The sequence below is a fragment of the Microtus oregoni genome, unplaced genomic scaffold (genome assembly GCF_018167655.1).
Source record: "Microtus oregoni isolate MIOR12 unplaced genomic scaffold, Mior012 000017F_ref0000208, whole genome shotgun sequence".
Classification (NCBI taxonomy): Eukaryota; Metazoa; Chordata; class Mammalia; order Rodentia; family Cricetidae; genus Microtus; species Microtus oregoni.
Window position 1 is genome coordinate 2,216,502 of NW_024543076.1, and position 24,413 is coordinate 2,240,914.

At 50.0% G+C, this 24,413-nt stretch overlaps 1 protein-coding gene across 1 annotated transcript in view; it reads left to right on the forward strand.

Annotated features, from left to right (window-relative positions):
• Positions 1 to 24,413, forward strand: part of Gabbr2 (gamma-aminobutyric acid type B receptor subunit 2) — a 343,001-nt gene that overhangs the window by 252,887 nt on the left and 65,701 nt on the right. The window contains exons 8-11 of the mRNA XM_041667549.1: positions 7,541 to 7,601; positions 15,841 to 15,921; positions 20,266 to 20,416; positions 22,450 to 22,582. Coding sequence (XP_041523483.1) covers positions 7,541 to 7,601; positions 15,841 to 15,921; positions 20,266 to 20,416; positions 22,450 to 22,582 — 426 coding nt within the window. The remainder of the gene's footprint in view (positions 1 to 7,540; positions 7,602 to 15,840; positions 15,922 to 20,265; positions 20,417 to 22,449; positions 22,583 to 24,413) is intronic.

The following is a 24,413-nucleotide window of genomic DNA, read 5'->3' on the forward strand; positions in this document are numbered from 1 at the left end:
TGAGACTGATGCTGCCCCAGCTGAAGAGCCTGCCAATGGCTGCCCTCTCCTCCAAAAAGCTGGGCTCCTCAACTTTCAGCCGTTTAGACATCCACTCATCTGGGAAGCTGGAGACATGGTTAAGCAGTTAAGAGCAATCACTGATCACGCAAAGGACCTGGGTTTGGTTCCCAGCACCGGCACTGACATTGGGTAGCACATAACCACCAGTCCCAAGGAATGCAGTGACCTCTTCTGGCCTCCACTGGCACCTGCACACATGTGGCGCATATAGACACACACATACACACACATACACTTAAATATTTTTAACATTAAATTAAAAAACTAATTCCCCATCTCTGTACAGATTTTACACTGTGTGTAAAATACGCACATGCATATGCACACAGATATGCACATGGACATTAAAACACATGCACACACATTTACATACATACACATGCACATACAGATGCACAACTGTGCACATACACTTGTATTCAAACACATATACAAGGGAGCTTCCATGTTATTAACACACACATACTCAGTCACACATGCTCTCTCTTTCACTCACTCATGCACACACACACACACACACACACACACACACACACGCAGCAAAAAGGAAACCCTTAGATGCACATGCATGCCTCCTCTCCCACAGCAAGCAGGACTGCCCAAAGGCAAACGTTCACTCCAAAACAACATTTAGGAAGAAACCTTTCCCGACATTCACTGGGAACCACAGACCTTGGCATTGCCCTGTGCCCAGGGGGCCAGACCCTCAGGCTGTGCTCAGGGGTCTCCTCTCTGAGTAGTTACCAGCTTCAGCCAAGTGCTGCCTGTCAACCTTCTGGACTCTCGGACCCAATGCCAGCCCTGGCCAGGCCAACCCACCCTCTGCTGTGACCATGCTGAGACCAAACAAAAGGAAGGAAGAAAAGAGGCCCCAGTCTAGGGCTTGACCCATTCGACTATACGTCAGTGGTGTGTGTGTTCTCCATCCAGTAGTGGGCCACTGGAGATGGACTCTGGGGCCTGCAGCATGTGCCTCCCCATCTCAGCCCCGCCCGGACCATTGGGCCTGTGCTTTCAGTGACTTAGCTGATGCAGATTGCCTACTCATGGTCTCTCTAGGCCCAGCACAGGGGAGTGTCCTTTCCCAGTCTCTTTAATCCTCCCACACTGTCCTGAGAGGTAGGAATTGTCCTTTCAGATAGAAGGCCTGAGGCTCTGAGACAGCATAACAGTCCATCCATCCATGTCATCCGTCCCCTTCCCCACCCCTCACCCATACCCCCACCCCTACCCCCTAGCGCTGATGGAGATGGCTAGCTGCTATTGTCTGCTCAGTCCTGAAGCTTGAGTTCCCCACACCCACCGCATCCCCCACACCCTACCGCATCCCCCATATTCCAGTGTGCAACCCGCACACCATACTGTCAGTTGAGATTGATCGTCATGAAGGAGACTGCTTTTTAAAATTCTCCCTTTAGCCACAACATTTTTAAATTAATTTTGAGGTTAGCATACAAAGTGAAGGGTTTCGCTATGGCATCTTCCTGTGTATGTGTCATTGTGCTGTGTTCTCATTGGCTGTCCTCCCCACTGTCCACTTCCCCTAGGGCTCGTGGTCTTCACACCCTGCTTTTTGGGGCAGCGTCTCTTTGAGGGAAAAGAAAGCCTTTATCTCTTCACCTGAAAGCTTTCCTCCATGATTTTATTTCCACATTTAGTCCATAGTGGTTCTTATTAAAACAGGGTAGGCCCATGTCAGTCTGTGCCTTCCTTGGAAGGGCTGGAATGAGAAGAGTTGTCCCTGAAGTGGCATGTTGCAGGCATTGCCAGGCCCCTAGAGATGGAGGTACAGGAAAGAAGGTGGGGCTGCCCCTGCCTCTGCAAGGCCTGGGGCCCTGGCTTCTTCACAGGGTGCTAATCGTGATGGCGTCTAACTTCCAATGGGTTTCTAAAAATGATCAAGGAGTAGATTTGGAATACAAGTCAAATAACGAGGTGACATCCAGGCCTGCCAGACCCTAGCCTTGCCAGATCTGCTACACAGGAGGCTGAGTCTCTCTGGGCACTGAGCAGGTAGCCCAATGGGTACCACTTGGCCCCTCTACATCCTCAATCACTTGTAACTTTTACGCTGTGACCAAAACCAGGGTGGGGATAGGATGAAATTTTTCCCTGATGTAAACTTTTTCCCATGAATGCTTCCCATTAGCAAGATGTAAATGGAACAGGCTGGCAGGGGATTCTGGGAAATGAGACTTGGAGGCCTGAAACCCCTGCCACACGGAGGAGAATACACGGAAGGATGACTGAACTGAGTACTGCCCAGGTCACAGCTACCGAACTCCACGTCTTAGGAGTTAATTTCTCACATGGATTGGTCCCCATTGCCACAACAGCCCCAACTGGCTCCGCTCAATGAGAAATGTGTCATTATATACAAAAGTCTTTGGGAGCCAGGTGCAGTGGTGCACGCCTTTAATCCCAGCACTCAGGAGGAAGAGGCAGGAGGATCTCTGTGAGTTTGAGGCCAGCCTGGTCTACAAGAGCTAGTTCCAGGACAGGCTCCAAAGCTACAGAGAAACCCTGTCTCAGATTTTCAGGATAGGGAGCACAGGAGCACAATTCTTGGGTGGAGAAAAGGACTCACACTGGAGTTTAGAAAGCAGTACCACCTACTGGTACCAGTGAGGAACAGAGACATGGGTACTCACTGTCCCCTCAGCAGCCACAGGAGTCCTCTGATCATCTAGGAGCCTGAATGAGGGTCAAACTGGGATTGGTGGCTTCAGTGCAGAAAAGTATTTTAAAGGAGGCTGGAGAGGTAGCTCAGAGGTTAAGAGTTCTGGCTGTTCTTCCAGAGGTCCTGAGTTCAATTCCCAGCGACCACATGGTGGCTCACAACCATCTGTAATGAGATCTGGTGCCCTCTTCTGGCCTGCAGACAGAACTCTGTATACATAATAAATAAAATTTTAGAAGAAGAAGGAGAAGGAGAAGGAGAGGGAGAGGGAGAGGGAGAGGGAGAGGGAGAAGGAGAAGGAGAAGGAGAAGAAGAAGAAGAAGAAGAATTATTTTAGGTTGAGACACTTTAAACATAGACTTAAATAGGAGGGGTAGAAGAAAGAGAATTCAGAAGGAAATACAAGGCACACCTGAGGGCCTGTGAGGAGAGAGTTACGATGAGTTATGCACTCCCATGTGCGGGCCCGGGCTCCTCTAAGGACAGAAGTAACTGTCTTAGCAATAATTCTGTATACCATTTTGGTGACTCTTGAGGTGCATCTCAAAAGGTTGCTAAGAAACAGTATTTTATTTTCTTCCCTTCTCTTTTGATAAGTGAGATAAGTGAGCTCTGGAGACATCAGAGGTGGAATTATAACCTGACAGGGCAAAACCAGGAGCCAAGAGGAGGGTTAGTACGCGTTCTGGCCTTGTAAATGAGTCTTCTAGTGAGCGTCCTAGGAAATCACAGGTCTGCATCTGGGAAAGCGGAAAGGCCTTAAGCAGTTGCTGACTGAGCTGCAACTCTTGCCTCACTGCAGGAGAGGTCAGCTGGGTTCCAGGATGAAGGCTCCTCTCTACTTACATCTCCAGTCCCCCTTCCCCTATCCACCCTGACGCCCCACTCCCTTCACTGCAGTGAGCCACCACAGTAAGTTACAGAAGGCTAGTGGTCATTGGGATGTCACCCAGAATCCCTTATTCACCACTTCCTGCCCAGGCCCTTCACAACTGGATATCTTGGGTTGGGTTACTCGAAGCAGCCCTGAAGGCAAGGGCTGCCTACAGGAAATGAGTCAGGAAGTTGTCTCCAGAGCCAAAGTCAAAAGGGACTGAGAGAAGCAAGACCAGCTCCGCAATTAGATCGGTCTCTTCCTTGGTCACAGCCCCACCACTGACAATCATTTCCTGAGGCAAAGCTTCCCTGGAGTGAGATTTGCTGCTCAGGGAGGTACTTACACAAGGTGAGGCACCCCTGGAGACCCAACTGCCATTGAAGAGACTGAGGCAGGAGGACCTCTTGAGACCTGGAATTTGAGGCCTGCCTGGGCAACAGAGTGAGAGCCAATTTAAAACAAAGAATGCTTGCCATAGGTTAGGTCAAATATTGTGTTCTGAGCTGGCCATCTTGTAACACGGAGGGTAGCTTCTAAAGAGGCCTTCTTGAAAATCTTCTCACGGACGGGAGGCCTTCCTCGGCTGGACCTACGGCCCTGTGAGTAGTTGGCAATGATGCAGAGAACAGTAAAGGAGAGGTCACTCGGCACACTGGGTCACATGACACAGTTTCCACAGAGGGGTTTCTCCGAGCTCTGGGCCTCCTCTCTGGTACAGACAGACCATCAGGAGTCAACCGCTGTCCGTGTATCGTCCACACCGTCTATCACAATCAAAAACCATCCCTATTAAGGATAAACCACCCTCTTGTGGGGAGGCAGAGCACACACTGGTGGCTCATGAGGTTTGTGGGTCTGTCATCTGGGGATGACCCTTCTGGGAGGATGAGGCTACCTGGTTAACTCCTTGCCAAGTGATGTCACTTGGGAGTTGAAAATCTCTTCCCAAGTGTTGACAGCTTCCTGGCATCTCAGATCTTTTTCTTTCAACTCTCTGCTATTAAAAATATTTAAATGAAAATGACCATTGCCGCCCCCTGAGTGCCTGTGTCCTATCAGGAGCCAACCCCTGAGTGCCTGTGTCCTATCAGGAGCCGCCCACTGAGTGCCTGTGTCCTATCAGGAGCCATCCCCTGAGTGCCTGTGTCCTATCAGGAGCCATCCCCTGAGTGCCTGTGTCCTATCAGGAGCCGCCCACTGAGTGCCTGTGTCCTATCAGGAGCCGCCCACTGAGTGCCTGTGTCCTATCAGGAGCTAGAAGGGGCTGTAATTTAGGGATAGTGTCCGGAATGTCGCCTCGGAGGAGATGGAGCCTGGCTTGTGAGACTCTGGTCTTGCTCTCTTACCTCTGTGTTTCCTGAGACATTAAAAGGGAGGGGAGAGTTCCTGCTAATAAAATCAGCTATTTCTGGTTAACTAAAACATGGCAAATCTTACTTTAAAATGAAGTACTTAGTTTTGTTTAAAAAGAAAACAGGAGAATGAAAAGATGGGGCCTAAGTTAAGGGAACCTGCCGAGGACCTGAGTTCAGTTCCCAGGCTTCGGGAGGCTCACAGCCGCTTAGAACTCCAGATCCAGGGGATCTTATGCCCTCTTCTGAACCCTGTGAGCACCTGCACTAATGTAGACGGGCGGATGGACCACACACACATACACACACACACACACACACACACACACACACACACTCGCGCATGATTTGAAAGAAACAAATCTTTTCAAAAGGAAAAAACAGAAGACAATACTAAAAAAAAATCAGAGGGAGAATCTTTTTTCCGCCCCTGCCCCTGTTCCACCTGTTTCATCTGGACAAGGACACCCTCCCACGCACTTTTTTAACGGCACCAGAATCTGTAGAACATCCGCACTGTAGACCTAAACGCCTTTGGAATTCTTCAGATCCTGGCAAGAGATCAGTAAAGAATTTAGGGCTCTGCCCTTGGGGGCCTTTTTTTTCCATTTTCTCCTTGTGGAGAGCTGTTTGCATGTTTCCCACCCAGGTAAAGTGGTCCATTTGCATAAACATGATCCTTTTGGAAGGTGTTCTGAGAGTTCCAATCATCCCTAGAAATAAAATCACAGCTCCTGTCTCACCTTCCGTTGATGTGTTTTCACACTTTAGGGAACTGCTTACTGCCACCTGAATGTAGAATTGGGGTGGGTGTTCACTTTCAAACTGGTGCCGCTCACAGCTGTCTTCAGGACGTCAAAAAGGTGTCAAAGTGGCATGGGAAGGTGTTTCTGAGGACACATTGCGGGATCCTCTTTGCTCTCCAAGCCATGGGCCCCACCCCGTGGATTTCCCCGACGGAAGATGCTCCCAGGACCTTCTCCTGAGAATGGAGTGGATGCGCAGTACCGTTGCCCTGGCGGGGCAGGTGCGTCACAGGGAGAGGAAAGCAGGGTACCATGGAAACAGCTTCCTTCCTGAATTTCACCGTAACAGCAAGAGGAGGAGGCATGTGTTTTTGGAGCTGAAGCAACACTAGTGAAATAGCATGGGTCTTAATGAAATACGGTCTGGGATGTAGCTCAGTGGTAGAACACTTGCCTTGTAGCCACGAGGTCCTGCGTTTGATCCTCGGCAACTTCTAAACAAATAAAATGAAACTGGGATTGGATTCCAGCCTCATTTACAAAGACCTTGCAATCAGCACATTAGCCTTTCTCAATTTCTTTTCTTTACACACTTCCCCACGCATACACACACATACATGTTCGTGCACGTGTGCATGTGTGTGTTCATATGTGTGTGCCTGAGGAAGCTGGGGCAGTCTTAGGTATTGGTCCTCACAGTTCACCTTGTTTGAGGCAGGATCTCTTTGTTCTTCAAGAGGTCAGATGCCTCAGTGGCTGCCAGGGCCTCTCCTGGCTTCACCTTCTGTTTCGACATAACAGCACAGGGGTTACAGATGAACCCTGCCACTCCCAATTTTTTGCACAGATTCTAAAGAATCAAACTCAGGTCCTCACAGTACTTCATCCACTGAGCCATTTCCCTGTCTTAGTCTCAGTTTCTTGATCTGTAAAGTGGGCATGACCCATCCCACCTAAGCTAGTTGTCAAGCTGCAGTGACAGGCTGCGTGTCAGTTTCTTCTCGTCGGTTTCCTTCCATGGTTACAGAATTCTAGCAGGGACCACAAGTGGGCAAAAAGAACTGATGTGGCTTCTCTAATCCCTAGTGTTCTCAGCCAAGCATATGGGAACCATCCAGGCAGATGCTGGAGATGACAGCAGTCTTCAGCCCCCAAGTCCCTAATGAGAGGCGCTCAGCTGCCTGTGACAGTAGTCAGGTCTTGCTGGATGGAGATGCTTAATTTCGAGCTGCATCATAGCCCAGTTATAATTGGGGCTGACATCACTGCAGGATGAGTTTTCCAAAACATTCTCCATCCTTAATATTAAACCACACACACTGATCTATAGGTAGATAGATAGATAGATAGATAGATAGATAGATAGATAGATAGATGATGATGTAATTTTTTAAAAGAAGACCCGCTCCACCCTCCAGCACTCTGATGGTCCTCCAACCAGATAGCCTCAGGGAAGCCCTATATCTTTCTGAGTGCGCACAGGATCCACCATCAGAAGCCCCACCTCTGCCTTCAACCCACTAGAAGACCTTGTCCCATGACAACACAGCCATGTGGGCATTCTGTAATCACTGTGCTAATGACAATGCTATCTCAGCTTTTGTTCATCGATGACAGTTCCATTATTGATTTTGTGATCCTCGCATATTAAGCAGATAAAGTCACAACTAACGCGTAGGCGATGAGTTTGACTTTGTGTCTGCCTCCAATGGGAGCCGATTTCTCCCCAGTATTAATAGCCACATCACGCTGTTCAGGATCTTGGTGAGCTAATGTGACATTTCTCTTTTGTTCCCGTTTGTTTGTTTTGTTTTGTTTTTAGGGTCAAGTTGTGTTCCGGAACGGAGAGAGAATGGGAACCATTAAATTTACTCAATTTCAAGGTAGGCTTTCTGATGCTTATTCTTTCCAGCTGACAGCATTTATATTCAGGGATGTTGTGTTTCTGCAATAAAAGGCATCAGAAGAGATGGAAATCTGATATGAGATTCCAGATAAAACAAGAGTCGATAGGAAGCGCTTCCCCATGAGAGCATGAGTTACAGCTGTGTGAAAAATTGTTTCTCAAATGCCTAGCTCCCCAAGCCTACCCTACCCCCCCGTAACTCCTAGACTTTCAGAAAGGGGAGCGTGGGTAAGTCGATAGCACTATGCCGAGAAGGCTGCATCACTTCAGGATTTGATCACAGGAGTGTTCAACAGACCCCAAGACAGACAGGCCAATGTAAAGATCCCCGCATCTCCATCCCCCAGCCAAAGCCACTGCCTGCCCTTTGCCAGTCTTACGTTGTCTTGGCTCACCCCCACCTGCCCACTTTTTGCTAGCCATTGCAAAGCCACTCCTAGACATTAGCTCATTTCAATATATAAATCCTTCTGCGTGCATTTCTTCTGGAGGACATAGCCGCTGTACCTACAGGAAGGTTCCACGGTTCTTAATGTCTTTCCACGCCCCATCTATCAGTCCTCCAACCATTCCGAGCTGACAGTTTAATGGAGAACCCTCACAAGGTCCAACAATCACACAAGTCCGGTGTGTCTCCTTAGCCTCTGCTTTATTACACCCTCCACTCCCTCTGCCTGCTCCCCCGCCCCCATGCACACACTTTTTGTTTACCACTTGATGTTCCGCAGGAACCAATCCATTTGGTGGATTTGGCTGCTGCTACCGGAGTCAAGGTGGGGCTCAGAATCCACCCCAGCTGTGTTCCCTGTGTGGCGAGAACACAGTTCAGAGAGGCTGGCAGCTCGTCAGAGTCCTGGGGCACACAGGGGAGCGGGGCTGGACACTCCTTGAGACAGTTGCCTCTGTCATTCTGATTGTGGTTAGCCCGCCCCACTGGAGAGACCGTTTGTAATTTGTAAGAGCGCTTCTTCTTGGCGTCTTGGCGAGAAGGGAAGCAGATCCCACAGTCATTCCAGGGAAAGCCAGAATTAAAGTAAGCTCTTAAGATTCTTTCCGACGAATCCCACCAGGCTCCCGATCAGTCTGGAGAGGTGTTTCTCAGGCTGCCTCCTCCTAATGCGACTGCGTAGTTTGCTCATTCATCTTCCCAGGGCAGGTAATTGAAAGGCATGTCAGCTCTCTAGCGTGCACAAAAGGTGTCATCTTAGGCAAATGTAATTATTTTCCCATTTGTTAAGTCTTCTTCATTGGCTGAACAAAGTAAGCAGCCTAGCAAATATGCTTGTTTTTTGAGTGATAGCAGCTAAACCCTTTTGTCACGTTTCTGTTTCTCAAATTATATCCCTCGCGCCAGGTGCTTTGTAGAATGTGGGTTCCCTGATCGCAGCGCGCATGCTGATTCTATCGCCTTCTTCTTTCTCGTATGTTAAGCTTGGCATCAACTTCAGCAGCTGTGGGTTGAGCATACCTGAACTCATAGGGCAGACAGCACAGCAAACGGTAAGGACCAGGTTTGTGGTCCTGCCAAGAACAAGTCAAAGAGCATCCCCCTAGGACCAGTGGCTCCTCCTCCTGCGGAACCAGGAGTAGGTCCTGTTGTCTGGGAAGTCAGTGCTTTAGTTTCTGGGATCAACCCAGAGCCACGATAGCGACTAGGTACAAATACCCAAAAGCCTTCACTTTGGATAGAATACCTCCAAAGAATGTTGACTTTCCTCCCCAAAGGTAATAACAGCTCCAGCCTCAGCTACCCAGGTAGAAACCTACAACTGCCCATTCATGTCCCTCTCCTCTCCCTTGCCTGCCCCACTGGCCCTGCCCCCGTCACCATATCCTAGACCCTCTTCCGCATAGCTCATGTGTATTTGCCCTTCCCTGCTGGGCAGTAAGCTCTGCACCCTAGGTGGCAGGTGAGGCCATCCTGCAGAGCCATGCCCACCCTGGCTGTGCCCATTTCTAGTCCTACCCATTTCCTGCTCATCCTCCACCCACTCTGCCTTCTCCTGAGCTCTGTGTGGATGGAAATGAATATTGGAAAAGTAGCTTTTTCCTCTCCTTTAAGAGAAAAAAAGATTCCCAGTAACTGCCTCTTCTAAGCAGCGCTGGGAATGTGTAGCCGGGAGGAAGCCAAGCAGGGCGTGATTAGGCCTTGTTTGGTGTTCCCATAGAAGGCCCGGCATCTGCTCCCAGCAGCCTGCCTTCATTAAGGCCCGTTTGTGAGACTGACGGATGGTGGCTTCCTTGAGATATAAAGGACGGCCTCTGGGGCTGGTGTCTGCATACCTCATCTAAAGGGATGGTCTCTTCCAGGCTCTTAATGCTATAATTGTCATTCATAACGTACCCCAAGCAGTGGAAGCCCCTCCTTCCCAAGCACACCCTTAATTACCGCCTGGTCTTCTGGGTGCACAGATGCGGACACAGCGTCTCCCGTCCCCAGCGTCTGCCTGGTGCTTTGCTGTGCCCTCCAGGGGAGCACCAAGCTGGATAAGACACAGTTCCTGCCCCCAGTCCAGGGACTTCATAATCTCTCTGGCCAAATGTCAGCGCCCATAAAGACGGGAAGACGCGTCCCAGAACCTACTAGAGAACTCTCAGGACAGTTTGCCCCTGATTGGAGATTCCTGGGGCTGGTTTTTAATGTCCTTTCCTGTCTCATGACACACACTGCCATACCCTTCACCACCCACAGTCTGAAAGGCTCCGTGGATTCAAACACTGGCTTCTGTAAGACTGGAGATGGAGTCCCCTGAACTTCAGCACACTCTAGCAAGGTCGTGGGTCAGCAGGGACAGGACACTAGTGAAGGTGGACCTTCTGGGACCAGAGTGTTGTTCCAGCCTAGAGACTTCCCAACCTTCACTGTCCACGAGGAACCCGCTCAAGGAAGGGGGCCCAAAAGATAGAATGCATTGTGCTTCATAGAATTGCAGATTCTGTGTGTTACAAGGAGCCCTGACTCTCTATGTCTCTGCTTGAATACCTCCAGGGATGGGGAGCTCATCCCCCTCGTGTGAAAAACATCATTGTTTTCCAGGCAGTATAGCCTAATGGCTCTGAAATTTCACTTCAGAGTTTATCTAAAAATAGTGAAATAAGAGATAGTCGTGTCCCTTGCTGTGAAAGTTACTGAGTATTCAGTGACCTGCTGCAGTCGTATGTCTGGCTAGGTGACTGGCGTGGGGGACCATCATCACAGCTGCCGGTAGCTTCTCTCCTGGACATTCTCAACAATGACCACAAGTGTGGCCTTGCCTCATGCGCCTCACTGGCACATGAAAGACCCTCTGTCTTGTTCATACCCCTGTTCTCCTCACTTACACCGTACCCCGCTTCCCTAGTGGGTGATGTACACCTTCATTGCTTAGTGAGAATATTGCCTTTGTGTGTCCTCCCCCAACATGAACTGTCATTTTCTGTGTGAATATCTTGAGTTTGCCTCAATGCCACAGGCTTACATGGCTTTTTGGCTTTCCCTGTTCTTGTGGTTGCTTTTGTTTTACACTCACCACACTGTTTTTAAATATACCTCTGATTCCTTGGTGGGAGCGCTTCACTGTCTCTATGGATACGTCTGTCCTGTGCCCCTTCCCCCCCCCCCCAGTTACAAGCACCAGCTTATCTCAAACGTTGTATCCTCATGAATAGTAAGGCCTTATACATGTCCCCTTATGGATTCAACTGGGACTTCTGCGGGCCTTTGGTCGGAGACAGTGTGCACCTTAAATGTGCATACGTCTGTCAGACGTCTGTGACATGCCACTAGCACAGGGACACCTATGCCCCTCCTTCCTGCCTGTGGTGTCCCCCCCATTCCATCCCCCCTCTTCTCTTCCTCCCTCTTACTCTTTTTTCCTCCCCTCTCCCTAACTAAGTTATTCAGTGGCTTTCAGGGTCAGCTTCCTAACATGTTAAGCCTCTGAGCCATTTGCTAACTGATAGTTCTGACCCTCTGACCCTCATTAGCTTTAGACTTACAAAGTGTCACCCAGTCTGCAACTTCTCTGTAAATTTCAAGTCCTTATGGAGCAGAACTTTTAAGTTTGGGTGTGCACACCCCCACGACCCCCATGATAAGGTCCTCTGCTTTACATTTCTTTGAATTTTTGATAGTTGGGTCTTCTTACAACTCTTTTTGCGTTGTTTTGTTTCTGACACCATCTCCACAGTTCAGGCTTTCGGGACCTGATTTTGCAGCCTTGCCTATAGCCCACATCAAACTTGTGATCCTTCTGGCTCTAGCTCCTAAATTCTAAATTACAGGGACTCACCACTCTAGCAGGCCAATAATTTAACTTCGACACATATGTTTGCCTCCTTCAAACTAGAATCAAGTAAGAATGGGCATTTGGGGGATGAGATAAAGACCATGTTACTTGGAGCACAGGGGGACAGGATAGAGACCATGTCACAGGGAACATAAGGGGACGGGATAGGGACCATGTCACAGGGAGCACAGGGGGACGGAATAGAGACCATGTCAAATGGAGTATAGAGCCAGCTTATTCTCCTGTCTGGAAGATGCAACCCAGGGAGGAGGCCATGTCACTTCCTGTTACAGCCTTGGTCCAACTGACTCCTGGACACTCTTTGGCTCACAGCCAGAAATTATTTTCAAACTGGACATTTTTCAGCATCCAAATTGTTGCCAATGGGCTTTGTTTTCTCTATGTTCCTAAACGTAAGGTTTAGAACGAAAGATAAGAGTGATATTGCACCTTTTAAAGAGAGTGTGAGAAAAGCTAGGATTGTTCTGGTTCATAATATTTTTAGCCTCTAAGAGCCAGAAAATTGAAGCCGGGCAGTGGTGGTGCACGCCTTTAATCCCAGCACTTGGGAGGCAGAGGCAGGTGGATCTCTGTGAATTCGAGGCCAGCCTGGTCTACAAGAGCTAGTTCCAGGACAGGCTCCAAAACTACAGAGAAACCCAGTCTCAAAAAACAAAAAATAACAGAGATTGTCCATACTGAAAGTCCAGAGTGCAGCCCAGTGGCTCTTCACTCCATCTGTGTGGTAAGGTCAGATTTGGAAGCTTTTAGAAAACACAACCCCCACACCCCACATCTGGGGTTCTATGATGAACAGGCTGGTACCCAGAAATCTGAAAGTTTCAGAACCCCAGACCTCTAAGTCCCCACTAAGGCTCAGAGCCACCAGAGCCACTCAACGCTGCTGGAGAAAGAGCTGACAGCAAACACAGCCAAGCATGGGGACAGAGACCAGCCAGTGACAGCCACTGTAATGGCCCCTACCCCTGCTGGGATACTCCTCCTTCCAGGCTGTACACAGACAGCCTTGTCTGTGAGCTCTGGCTTGTAAGACCCAATGTGGATCCGTACAATTGCCACATGCTTTTAGGGCAGAGGCCCAGGCTGAAGACCTGGAAGTGCTGGGCCTTCAACATGGCTCAGTGGGTAAAATCACTTGCCGTTGCAGACTGACAGCCTGAATTTGCCACCCAAAACCCACTGTGAAAGGAAAGAACCAACCCACAATTGACCCTGACCCTTACACACCTACACACTAATGATAATAAATAAAAGACTTCTGCTACAAGTGTTGGCTTCATGTCAGGCTGACACGTAGCCAGCGGATGGAAAAACAGAGGGGCAAGCGTCTTGTACACTCTGTGATCCCAAGGGCCAGGCAGGCTGAAGCAGTAGGACCACAAATTCAAGGCCAGCCTCAGCAACTTAGAAGTTCAAAGCCAGCTCGTGCAACTTAGTGAGACCATGTTAAAAATAAAATAAACTTGGTTGGGGATAAGGAAAGCGTGAAAGAGAGACAGCGATTGCAGTAAGAGAAGGCATGGAGTGTCTGAGTTCAGCAAGGCTCACTCGCTCTCTTCGTGGGTTAAATAACTACCATTTCCTGGTAGTTGAGCCAGCGGTGAGGCGCTTGGTAAATGTTCTGAGACAGGCTCTCATTATGTAGCCCAGGCTGGCCCTGACCTTGCTATTCTCCTGCCGCAGCCTCCCTAGTGCTGAGGCGGCAGGTACATACATGCAGTCTGTATGTTTTACATCTTTGTGTCTCCAGCCCCCAGCTTGGAGCCTGGCCCATTGCAGGTGCCTAACAAACTCAGGGACTTAGTGTAAACACTTCTGTGACATCAAAGATGTCCCACGCCACCCAAGTAAAGGATGGGGTAACTTTGACTTTGAACTGCTTGTGGAAAATTATTGATGGTTTGAGCCCCTGAGCTGGGCTCAGCATGCAAATAAGTACTCAACAAGTGGAGGCAGGATAATGGGCAGCCCGGCTTAGCATGGGCAGGAGAGGTACCCTGAAACAGAAGCAAGGCAATCATATCAGGTGCTCCTTGGGCACTGGCCCATGTGACTTCAAGCCCTTCCTTTGCCTGTCTGAGGCCCATCTCTTCTCTCTGGACAGGGGAGTTAGGTCTTGGTTCCAATCACACAATGCAGAAACTTGCTAGGTCCTGGAGCCTCCCAGTATTACCTCCTGGGAGAAACTATGGTGATTATGATCTTCGTGAAGTTGATTATTTCATTTCCATGGGGCAGTGCATTCGGCTCTGTAGCAGACTGTGTGACTGTGGGTCCATGGGGTCCCTGCAGTGCCACTTCCCCAGTCCTGAGGGTTTGTTCCAATGGGTCTGCATATTTTATGCACTGCCTCCCCCTGCTGAATAAATAAATCAGGGCCTCCTCTTCCTGGTGATGGGAGCTGACAGGGGAGTCTGTGGGACTCAGAACTTCCAAAGGTGACAATGGGGAACCTGGAGCCCCCTACAGAGTGTGTTAATATGACATTTAAGACCTAGGTGACCCAAGCAAGCAGCAGCCACCGGCACGGTGTAGATCCCCTCCCCTGTGACTTTTACCATTCTCTTTCCCTGAAGTCTAGGAAGCAGGCAGAAATGTGGCCTAGGAAATCCTCCAGTCTGCTTCCCAAATGCTTACAAGAGATGACCAGGGCTTCTGTACTTCTGCAAACTCAGTCCAGGCTCTATCTCCCTGGGGTCTCCTTGGGTTCCCTTTATAAACTCTGGACATTGGCTGGCTGGAGTCTGCAGCTTCGGGGACCCACCTGCACCTTGGTGGCTTCAGAGCAGTCGATGAGCTCCTCTAGGGGGTGAGCCGTAGAGCCAGCCACTCCATAGCCAGGCACAGAGCCGTCACTCAGGAATCCCATCACGGCACCATAGTCAGGAAGAGCAGGAGCCATGAGAAAAACCCAGGGTTGGAATTGAGCTCCGTTCCTAGTGCTGCTGGGGACTTAGACAAAGCCATGGCCCACTCTCAAGACTTAGTTTTGTTGCCAGCAAAGTAGCACTAAGAGCCCCTTCACCACACACTGAAGGTATCACACAGAGAATAGACATAAAGGAGCCTATGTCTAGCCACTGTTGCTCATTATCTGTTACTGTAACAAAATACCTGAGGCTGAGTATTTTCTAAAGAAAAGAAACTTGCTTGGCAGATAGTTCAGCAGGTACCCGCCCTCCCATCAGATCACTCTCACAGAAGAAACCACAATCCACTTAGGATGGCATCCATGTCACTAGAAAGGGACACCTCCAGTGACCCAAATACCTCCCACCAGGCCTCTTCTTAAAGGTCCCACCTCAACACTGTCACACAGGAACCACCATTTGTCACCCAGTGTCCTATGTTACTTGGGAAAAGAAGTCTTTTTTCCTGATACCTTCCTAAGCCAGTCATTGCCATCTTTATCCTTGACGATGGCCAAGACAGTGAACTAAAGCCAAGAAATAATGAAGATGAAGAAATCCAGAAATGACCAGTGAGACAGGAGAATACACTGAACAGGCATGCAGGAAAACAAGAGTATTGGGGTACCGCTCAATGTCTCGACAGAGCAGCCTGGCTATTGAACCATCCCAGTTCTGCCTCAGGATGCACTCACAGGCTGGTCCTGTCCAGAATGGAGGAAGAGGTGGTCCCTACTACCTACAGCTGGTGGAATGCCCACAGGGCTTTGGGGTCCTCACTTATCAGGGTCTTCAGGAGATTGTGGGTTAGAAATGGGCTTCCCATCTTAAGGGATGCAGCACAGAGGGCGGGGGAACACCTGCTGAGGTGCCAGCCCAGGACAGTGACAAGCTTTGTGATCCTAACTGGAGTCGGTGTGAGAAGAAGGGGAAACTGTGGACAGCCAGGGTCCATGAGAGCCCCCATACACGAGCCTGGGACCCCAGATGACTGGCCTCTGTCTCTCGTTCTCCACAGATAAAAAGGAGGTGAAGGTGGGTGAGTACAACGCAGTGGCTGACACGCTGGAGATCATCAACGACACCATCAGGTTCCAGGGTAAGGCTTGCGGACTTCCCGGAGGGCGCACCAAGCACTCAGCATCTTCGGCTTTGTGAGGTCAAGAGCCTCCTCAACACAACTACTCACTCACTGAGCACAGATCCCAACCCACTCTGTGGGGTCCAGATCCTGGGGCGAACCTGTGGAGTTTGGGAGCTAATCGCTCCCTTCCCTTTGTTTCTGGTCTTTTGTCTTCTGCTTCTGCCTTTTCTATGACCACTATTGCTTTATATTGGAAGAGACCATGAGCCCCTCACTGAGTTCTATTTCTCTCTAAATTCCTGCTGTCAGCCAGGATCTGCCATGTTGGAAACTTGGTAGTTAATGAAAAAAACTAAAACATCAAGTAGATGTCTGAGTAAATGGATACACAGATGTATGGATGAGTAGGTGGGTAAGTGGATGGATATGGATGAATGTGTGGGTCGGTGGATAAGTGGGTGAGTGGGTGGATGGATGGATGGATGGATGGATAAAAGAATAGGCTGGTGAATGGTGACTGATTCTATATAAGTAGATAGGACAGATAAAAGCCTGGAAATGAGTTGGGCAGGTATATAGATAAGAGAGTAGATAGATAGATATGGATAAATGGATGGATGCATAAATACATAAATAACTAGATGCATCGATGGATACATGGATGAACTAGTAGGCCTGCATGGATGTATGGACAGCTGCATGCATGCATATATGCATACAGATATGGATGAGTAGTTAGTGACTGAATAATTGGACAAAAACATAGATGCACGGAGGGATACATGGATAGGTAGACTGGACAAACGGCCTAGTCTCTGGATAGCAGAAGAGGAAACTGGAAGTCTGTGGCACCCAGACAGTTGTTGCTTAAATCATAGTAGGTCATCAGGAATTTTTCTGTGCCCAGAGTTAATCATTAAACCCAAGACCACCATAAGAGTTCTCTTATGGTGCCTTAGGTGGGACTTGGTTGTGTCCATCTATGGATCTATAGAGCTCAGCTCCTAGAACATCGCAGAGATCCAGTTAGTGTCCACATGTGTCACCTGAGTGTGTCCTCCACTGTCAGCCATCCTCCCCACGCCACCTGAGGGAACCAACACCGGGTACATAACGGCATGATATAGTTCACACCCCCACTGAAAATCTATGGGTTTGTCTTTTCGTACATTTAAGAAAACAACTCAGGCCAGACATTGGTGGAGCCTGTCTTTAATCCCAGCTCTGGGGAGGCAGAGGCAGGTGGATCTCTGTGAGTTCGAGTCCAGCCTAGTCTATGGAGCAAGTTCCAAGACAACCAGGGATACACAGAGAAACCTTGTCTGGAAAAGCCAAAAAGGGAAAAAGAAAAGAGCTCAGAAATGGTGTCACCCCAAATTCACACTACCTGTGAAGGACACAGCCTGTCCTAACCTCTAGAGTCCTGATATCATGAGAGATCTGTCTGCTCCTAGACTGGGGAGAAGGGGGCTTTTGAAATAAGGATTCTGGGTACTGAGCTCCTGATAGGGTGCCAGCCGGGCACGCAGGAGGCGCAGGCTCTGCCCCCAGCACTGGGGAAGATAATAGAGAGAAAGTGTCAAGTACAAAATAAAGAAAAGACAGAGGCTGGTAGCAGAACGCATTTTCACTGTGGTCCCAGATTTCAGAGAGGTGTCTTGCTCTGTGCTGTGTCCCTAAGACATCCATGAGGGGGCCCTCTCAGCAGTTCTCCATCTTCTCTCAGAAATCTGCCTGGCCGGGGCTGGAGAGATGCCTCAGAGGTTAAGAGCACTGGCTGCTCTTCTAGAGGTCCTGAGTTCAAGTCCCAGGAACCACATGGTGGCTCACAACCATCTGTAATGAGATCTGGTGCCCTCTTCTGGCATGCGGGCATACATTCAGACAGAACACTGTATACATAATAAATAAATAAATCTTTTAAAAAAAAAAATCTGCCTGGCCAAACTGCTTCAGTTCCTCCAATGTTGGGACACCTTGGTGCCTATCCCCAGGCCGCGTCCTGGGCAGCCTTCCTTCTCATCTGGTGACCGCCAGCCACTCTTCTCACCCTCCAACAGCTGCTTCCCACTCCCCATTCTAGGAAGCATCTCCTGACTCCATCCCGGGGAGCTGTTCTCTGCTGCCTGCTGGGTACTCAGATTATCCTATGCCTGAGCCTGAGAGCCTGGAGGATGCTCACCCCAGGCTGCATCCACAGGAACTGTTTGCACCAGCTTTAGAGCCAGGCAGATCTGGGTCTCAGTCCTGCCTGCCAGCCACTTACTAGCTCTAGAAATCACAAAACACCTAGAAGACTATTCAGCCCACCACCCATAAGGTTAATGGATGAGTCGATTGAGAAGGTTCTAATATTTATATCTTATTTATAGTGTGCAGATAAGCTGAGCGTCCATACATTAAAGCCTCCATCTGTTCATCTCTCGTCTCCACATCATCCTGAAGCCAGCATTCAAAAATTGGTGTTGCCTCATATTGCTCTGCTCTTTCCCCAAGGCTGGACCCCACCCCCGAGGGCAGAGACTGTATCTTGTTCATTATGTATCCTTAATGTCCGGCATCAGGCCTGACTGATGGGAGGTGATTCTCAATGGTGTGTGGATGAATGAGGAATGAATGAAAACAAAATCCAGGGCTGCATCCAGCACAGCTGTTCAGCATCTCCATCACGCTCTTGTGATTCTAGCTGAGATGCGCTTAGTGGAGGTGCCATTCGGTAGAGAAGGGAGCTGGAGAGAGGGAGCTGTGTGTGAAGAGGTGGTGCAGGAGGAGATAGTGAAGTTGTGGCTGAACAATAGACCCAAACCCACTAGTAATCATACCATCATTGATCCAGGACTCAGGACCTTGAGAGGGGCTTATTTCCAGCCAGGAACCCTAAGGACTGTCCTTGAGTTTGGGAACAGGAAGACCCCTGAGCCAGCCCCAGCACAGCACATTCTGGGGTGGGGATATAGGAGGAAGTTCCTGGGTATGAAGCTCTGGCTTCTGGAAGTGGAAAATGCTGTCTGTCTATCTGTCTGCCTTGGGCCTCTCCTCTCATGGATCTCTCTATCTATCTGTCTGTCTGTGTATCTGTCTATTTCTCTCTCCCTCTCTCCCTCCCTCCTTGAGGCTTTTCCTTAACACTCTGGACCATCCCTAGATCCTTTAGAACCCACAGTTTTTCTAGGTCTCTTAGACAGAGGTCTCCACTGTCCCCACTGACTGTCTCTACACACAATTGAACTTGCAAGCACAGGTTTCCAGCCCAGGTGAGGCGGCATGTTCTCCACTCCACTGCTGTCTGCCTGTCCCCCAGCTTGTCCCCTGGAAACGGAGGTCTAACTGAGGCTCTGCCACCGGGTCACCATCATCCTTGACAGGGCTCCAGTCTTGGCCACTCCTCTGCATCTAGCAGATTTCACATCTGTCCACTGGAGAGGAAGGTCTTGACGGTTTATAATCTCACAGCAGACACCTGACTTGAGGTAGCACACGAGAGAAGAGGATTTTCAGGAAGCCAGGGTGGGAGAGCTCCTGCCTCCCTCTATCCCAGACCAGCCCCTACAAGGTCACCTAAGAGAGCAAACAGGTAGCCATGCAGGACGATGCATTTGTTCTGAGCCTCTCAGTGACCACCCCCTGAGTTCCTCGTGCCCTTGAAGAATGAGGCAGGCAGCCTGGCAGGCACAGAGAGAAACGGAACCCCCGTAGCTTCAGCCTGGCCCTGGCTCCTTGTGAGAGGGGGTTAGCTTCCACCTCCCACAGTTCGCCGGGTCTTAGGAAACAGAAAACCAAAGAGCTTTTGTGATAATGACCTTGAGGCTGAGAATCTGCAGCTGGAGCACATATCTGTCACCCTAGAATTGACAGGCCAGGTGTCTGCCCTAGTGAGCAAGATCGTTTATCATGTTCAGGTAGGAGCGGAGTCCTTGAGACCCGTGCCAAGTTCTTTGCCACCGCTTCCCCACACCCTCCCCCACCCCCGCCCAGTGGCACCCAGAGACGGTACCTCTCTGCCTTCCCAGACATGGTTACCTTCGGGGATAAATGGTGATGGTTTTTCAACAGCATAATTAGACCAAATCAAATTCTAGTCTCCTAATGGCTGTTAAATGCATCGCAGACCCCTTATTGATTCTATTTAGAGAAAGAAATAAGTCCTGGCTTAGTCTCCTGCTGGGCAGGCTGGGCAGGCTGGGCAGGCTGGGCAGGCTGGGCAGGCTGGGCACTCACTAGAGGCTCTCACCCAGTGGGTCCACAGGCCTGGTGTGGGGTACAGGTGTTGTGTTTGGCCAGATACGAAGGACACAGAGGCCAAATGCCCTTGGGAGAATGACTACACCAGGATCTGATAGCTTCTCCTTGACCTTGCAGGGTCTGAGCCACCCAAGGACAAGACCATCATCCTGGAACAGCTGCGAAAGATCTCCCTTCCGCTGTACAGCATCCTATCGGCCCTCACCATCCTCGGCATGATCATGGCCAGCGCCTTCCTCTTCTTCAACATCAAGAACCGGAACCAGAAGTAAGCAGCCCTGCCCCGTGCTGGGAGAATGCTTTCTGGGTGGACCAGCATGGCAGATTCTCTGGGAGCACTGAAATTTTTGGATGGGGTTCCTGAAGTGGGCTTCCTAGTCACTGAGATGATTTAGGACACACATACACACATGCACACACACACACACACGCACACACAGAGGAAGGGGGAGGGAGGGGGCAGCTGGACTGCTGGAGGGCTAAGTTAAATAAAGTGGAAATGGGAAGTCCAAGTCCATGGACCTTCTCAGCGCTCTGGACATGATCATCACCTTGGCAGTCCAGCAATGACACAGAAGACCCCAGAGTCCCCAGCTTCTCATCCCTACTCTCAATACCTTTAGGTAGAGCTGGTGAAAAGGACCTCCAGGTTCAGTCACAGAGGCTCCCATTGATACAGCACATGGCAGCCCAGGAAGCCCCTCCCTCTCTCATCATCCATTTGATCCTTCCCCTGACTCCCAGTGTCACCAGGGGTCCGCTATCCAGGGGACTTAGCCTGTCCCATCTGTGTCAGGTACTTTGCATAACTGAGTGCCCTCGGCTCTCCCCAGGAAGTCCTCACTCTGAGGTACTGTGCTCAGCTGTAGGTAGCCAGGCCACCACACCTTGGTCTTGACCTTTGCCAGTTTCCATAGCAAATCACTGAACCCAGCTCCTGCCTTGTCGTGAGAGAGGCTGAACCAAAGCTAGAAGTGTGTGTGCATTGGGGGAGCCCCTACGTGTGTTCATGGGACGTGGGACCTTTGCCATTGTTCCCCAAAGCCACATTGTATCACCCACAGACTCCTAGGGAGCAGGGCAATTCCAGGGAATGAGTTCTGCTCTGATATTGCTTCTTTTTCTGCTTGCCAAAGAGGAACTTGGAGGCTCCGAGCTCTGATTGTTTGTTTGTTTGTTTGTTTAAGTAATTGCTTAGGTCAAACCCATTTCCTGAAAAGTAAAAGCAATTCACCTAGGGTCTTTTTCCTAAGCACCTGCAATTTACACAGCTACTGGAACCAGTCCTGAGTGAGGGCTGCACCTGGTAGCGTTTGGCTCAAGACCTAGGCACATAGTCTTTTCTCCGTGCCCTACAGCCTTCCCACACGGCTAAGGAGATTTTAGAGCTGCAAACTGCCTCTCCAGATTAATTCTCTAATTTTCCCCTCGTGGCCAAATCATTCAGTTGCCCGAATGATTTATACGGCTGGCTCAGCCATTGAAAAAAATCTGCAAAAGTTGTGGGAACTAAATCTCCCTCCCTTTTCTCTTCCCAATCACACTTTCGCAAACCGCCTCCTCCAGGAAGCACTCCGAGCCTAAGACTGATTCATTTATAGACCTGCAGAACACAAAGAAAATGTCTGGGGAACAATTGGCCATAGCTACAGTCTACAAAACTATTCCAAGCCAGTTGTGCTCAGAGGGTCAAGGGCCTCTGGGTTGGGTAGAAAGCCTAGTCCTCTTGGGGTTTAACTCAGCGCTGGTTTGCTGGGCCCTGGTAATGCCTTTCACCTGTAGTGGGTGAAGATGAGGACAGAAGATGGCAGGAGGCCCAGCTGCCAACTCCTGGGGTAAGGGTTGTGACTGAGGTGTTGCTACCCCTGTCCCCCTTTGCATATCGAACAATGGGAGCTTTCTGGGTGCTCCAAGAGAGGCCCAAGGCCTGATGAGCAGTCCCTGAGGAAGCCTGGATACTCACTGCAGGGCTCTGCAACATCCCCCCTCAGGCAGGAGAGTGTGGTATGAGCACCACCCTCTCACTATGATCGTTAGATCTAACTCTATTCCCAATCCTGGCCCCAAATCCTATAAACTGGAAGTTCAGATAGACGGAGTTGTTGTAGCCAGTGTAGGAAGACTTGAGGAAGAAGCTGGTAAAATGCGCAGCTCTGGGTGTCCTCTCCAGAAGTAGCGAGGTATCAGCCTGGAAGCAGAACAGCTCGGGGCCCCATTTCCCTCATCCCTGAAGACTGAGCAGCAGTGCTCGCCCAGGGCACTTGGAAGATGCTGTGTGACCCAGTGTCTCTTACCCACCAGGCTGATCAAGATGTCGAGTCCCTACATGAACAACCTCATCATCCTGGGCGGAATGCTGTCCTACGCGTCCATCTTCCTCTTCGGCCTCGATGGATCCTTTGTCTCGGAAAAGACCTTCGAAACACTCTGCACGGTAAGCCCTTTGGTATGTGCTAGTCCGACGTGACTTAAAGAGCTCTCGGTGACCTTGTCCTCAGACGAAGCTGTGTGGGAACACAGGGACGGGTCAACGGGTCTGCAGCCAGGCCAGAAAGGCGGTGTCTAACTGCAGTGAGCGTAGACAGTGGCTGTCCCACTGAGATGACCATGTGACAGGCCAATGCCAGGTAGCGGCCAACACAGAAAGGGGCAGAAGAGCCTCCCACCAGGTTTAAAAGCATCAGCACCCAGAGCCACAGGAGCAGGGAGAGGACACATCCTCGGCCTGCTGGCTTTGGTGTGGTGACCTGGAGTCCGAGAAAAGCTGCTGTCTTATTCCCTCTGTTGGTGATGTTTCAAAACAATCTCTTCATTGCTGCTCAACCCAGGGATCTGTTAGGAAGTATTTTTCCCCAAAATTATCCTTCCTAAAAGTGTGTGTGTGTGTGTGTATGTGTGTGTGTAAGGTGAAGGACACCGATGCATATGTGTGTACATGTGTGTATGTGAGAGGTAAGGAGTGTATACATAAGTGTGTGTAGATGCGTATGTACACGTGAGTATATGTGTGAATGGATAGGTATATATATGTACATATGTGTGTGTGTGCAGGTGAAATTGTACGTGTGAGTGGGGGTCGGCCCGTGAGGTGTGTGTTGGTGTGTACAGAGGCCAGAGAGCAGACTTGAGTGTTGTTCCCCAGAGCCATTAGACTTTCAGACAGAGTGTCTCACTAGAACTTGAGGCTTGCCAACTAAACTAGACTGGTTAACCAGCAAGTCTCAGGGACCCTTCTGTCATCCCCTCCCCAGTGCTGGGATTCCAGACATGGGCCACCATGCTGGGTTTTTTTTATGTGAGGTCTTACAAAACAAAACAAGCAAACACAAAAGAACTGGGTGAGGCCTTGTGTTCTTTGCAGCCATCCAGGGCAGTCACTGGTCCTGCTGTGTCCCTCAAATAACTGGAGGGGGCCGGAGGGGGTCAGTGTCAGTATTAACGGATGATGGACAGGCAGCCCTACCTTGAGGTTGCTTTTGCATGGTGTGAGAATAAGGTGGCCCTCTGCATAGCCTCCTCTTCCAGGTCCTGCCTACTGCTCTGAAGCTTCAGGTCACCCACCCGTCGTGAATAGGATAGAAATAGGGAGTGAAGGGTGCACTAGAGAGCATCCCAAAACATGTGCATAAACATGCACACACATACACACACAAACACACACACATGAGCACACACACACATACGAACACACACACACAAACATACACACACACACCGTATGTCAAACTTTAGGATCACACATGTCCCCTGCTGTGGGGGCAACACTGGAAACAGTGCCCCGCCCCTGCTGTTCCCAAGTCAGCAATGCCCTGCCCTTCTTGGACATTATCTTGGTCTGTGCTGAGCCCATCAGATGGTAGGAACCTAGCCAGGTGCCAGGTGCACCACCCTGCGGCACCTCACTAAGTACTTGGGAAAGAGCAAAAATGCCCTAAACTTTTACTCCAAAGGGCTTAGAGCCCTGCCCTCCCTGAGTCCAGGAACCATGATGATAACAATACGAAACTAGTTCTAGGATCCTCCTGGAAGCCTCTGGGCTGTACACTGACCCAATCCGTCACTGTTGAGTCTACTGCTGAACTGTACCCCTGGTTCTACAGCTGCCCCAGTCCCTTCTGAGATTCTGCTGGCCCCTTGGCATTGCCTCTAGTTGGGGAGCTGAGTCCTGGATGCAGAGAAACTCTAAGAGCTGGCGTCCAGGAGTCTTCCTTCCCAGAGGTAGGCCCTCCATACATGTCACCCTGTACCCCACCCCTGAAGGCACT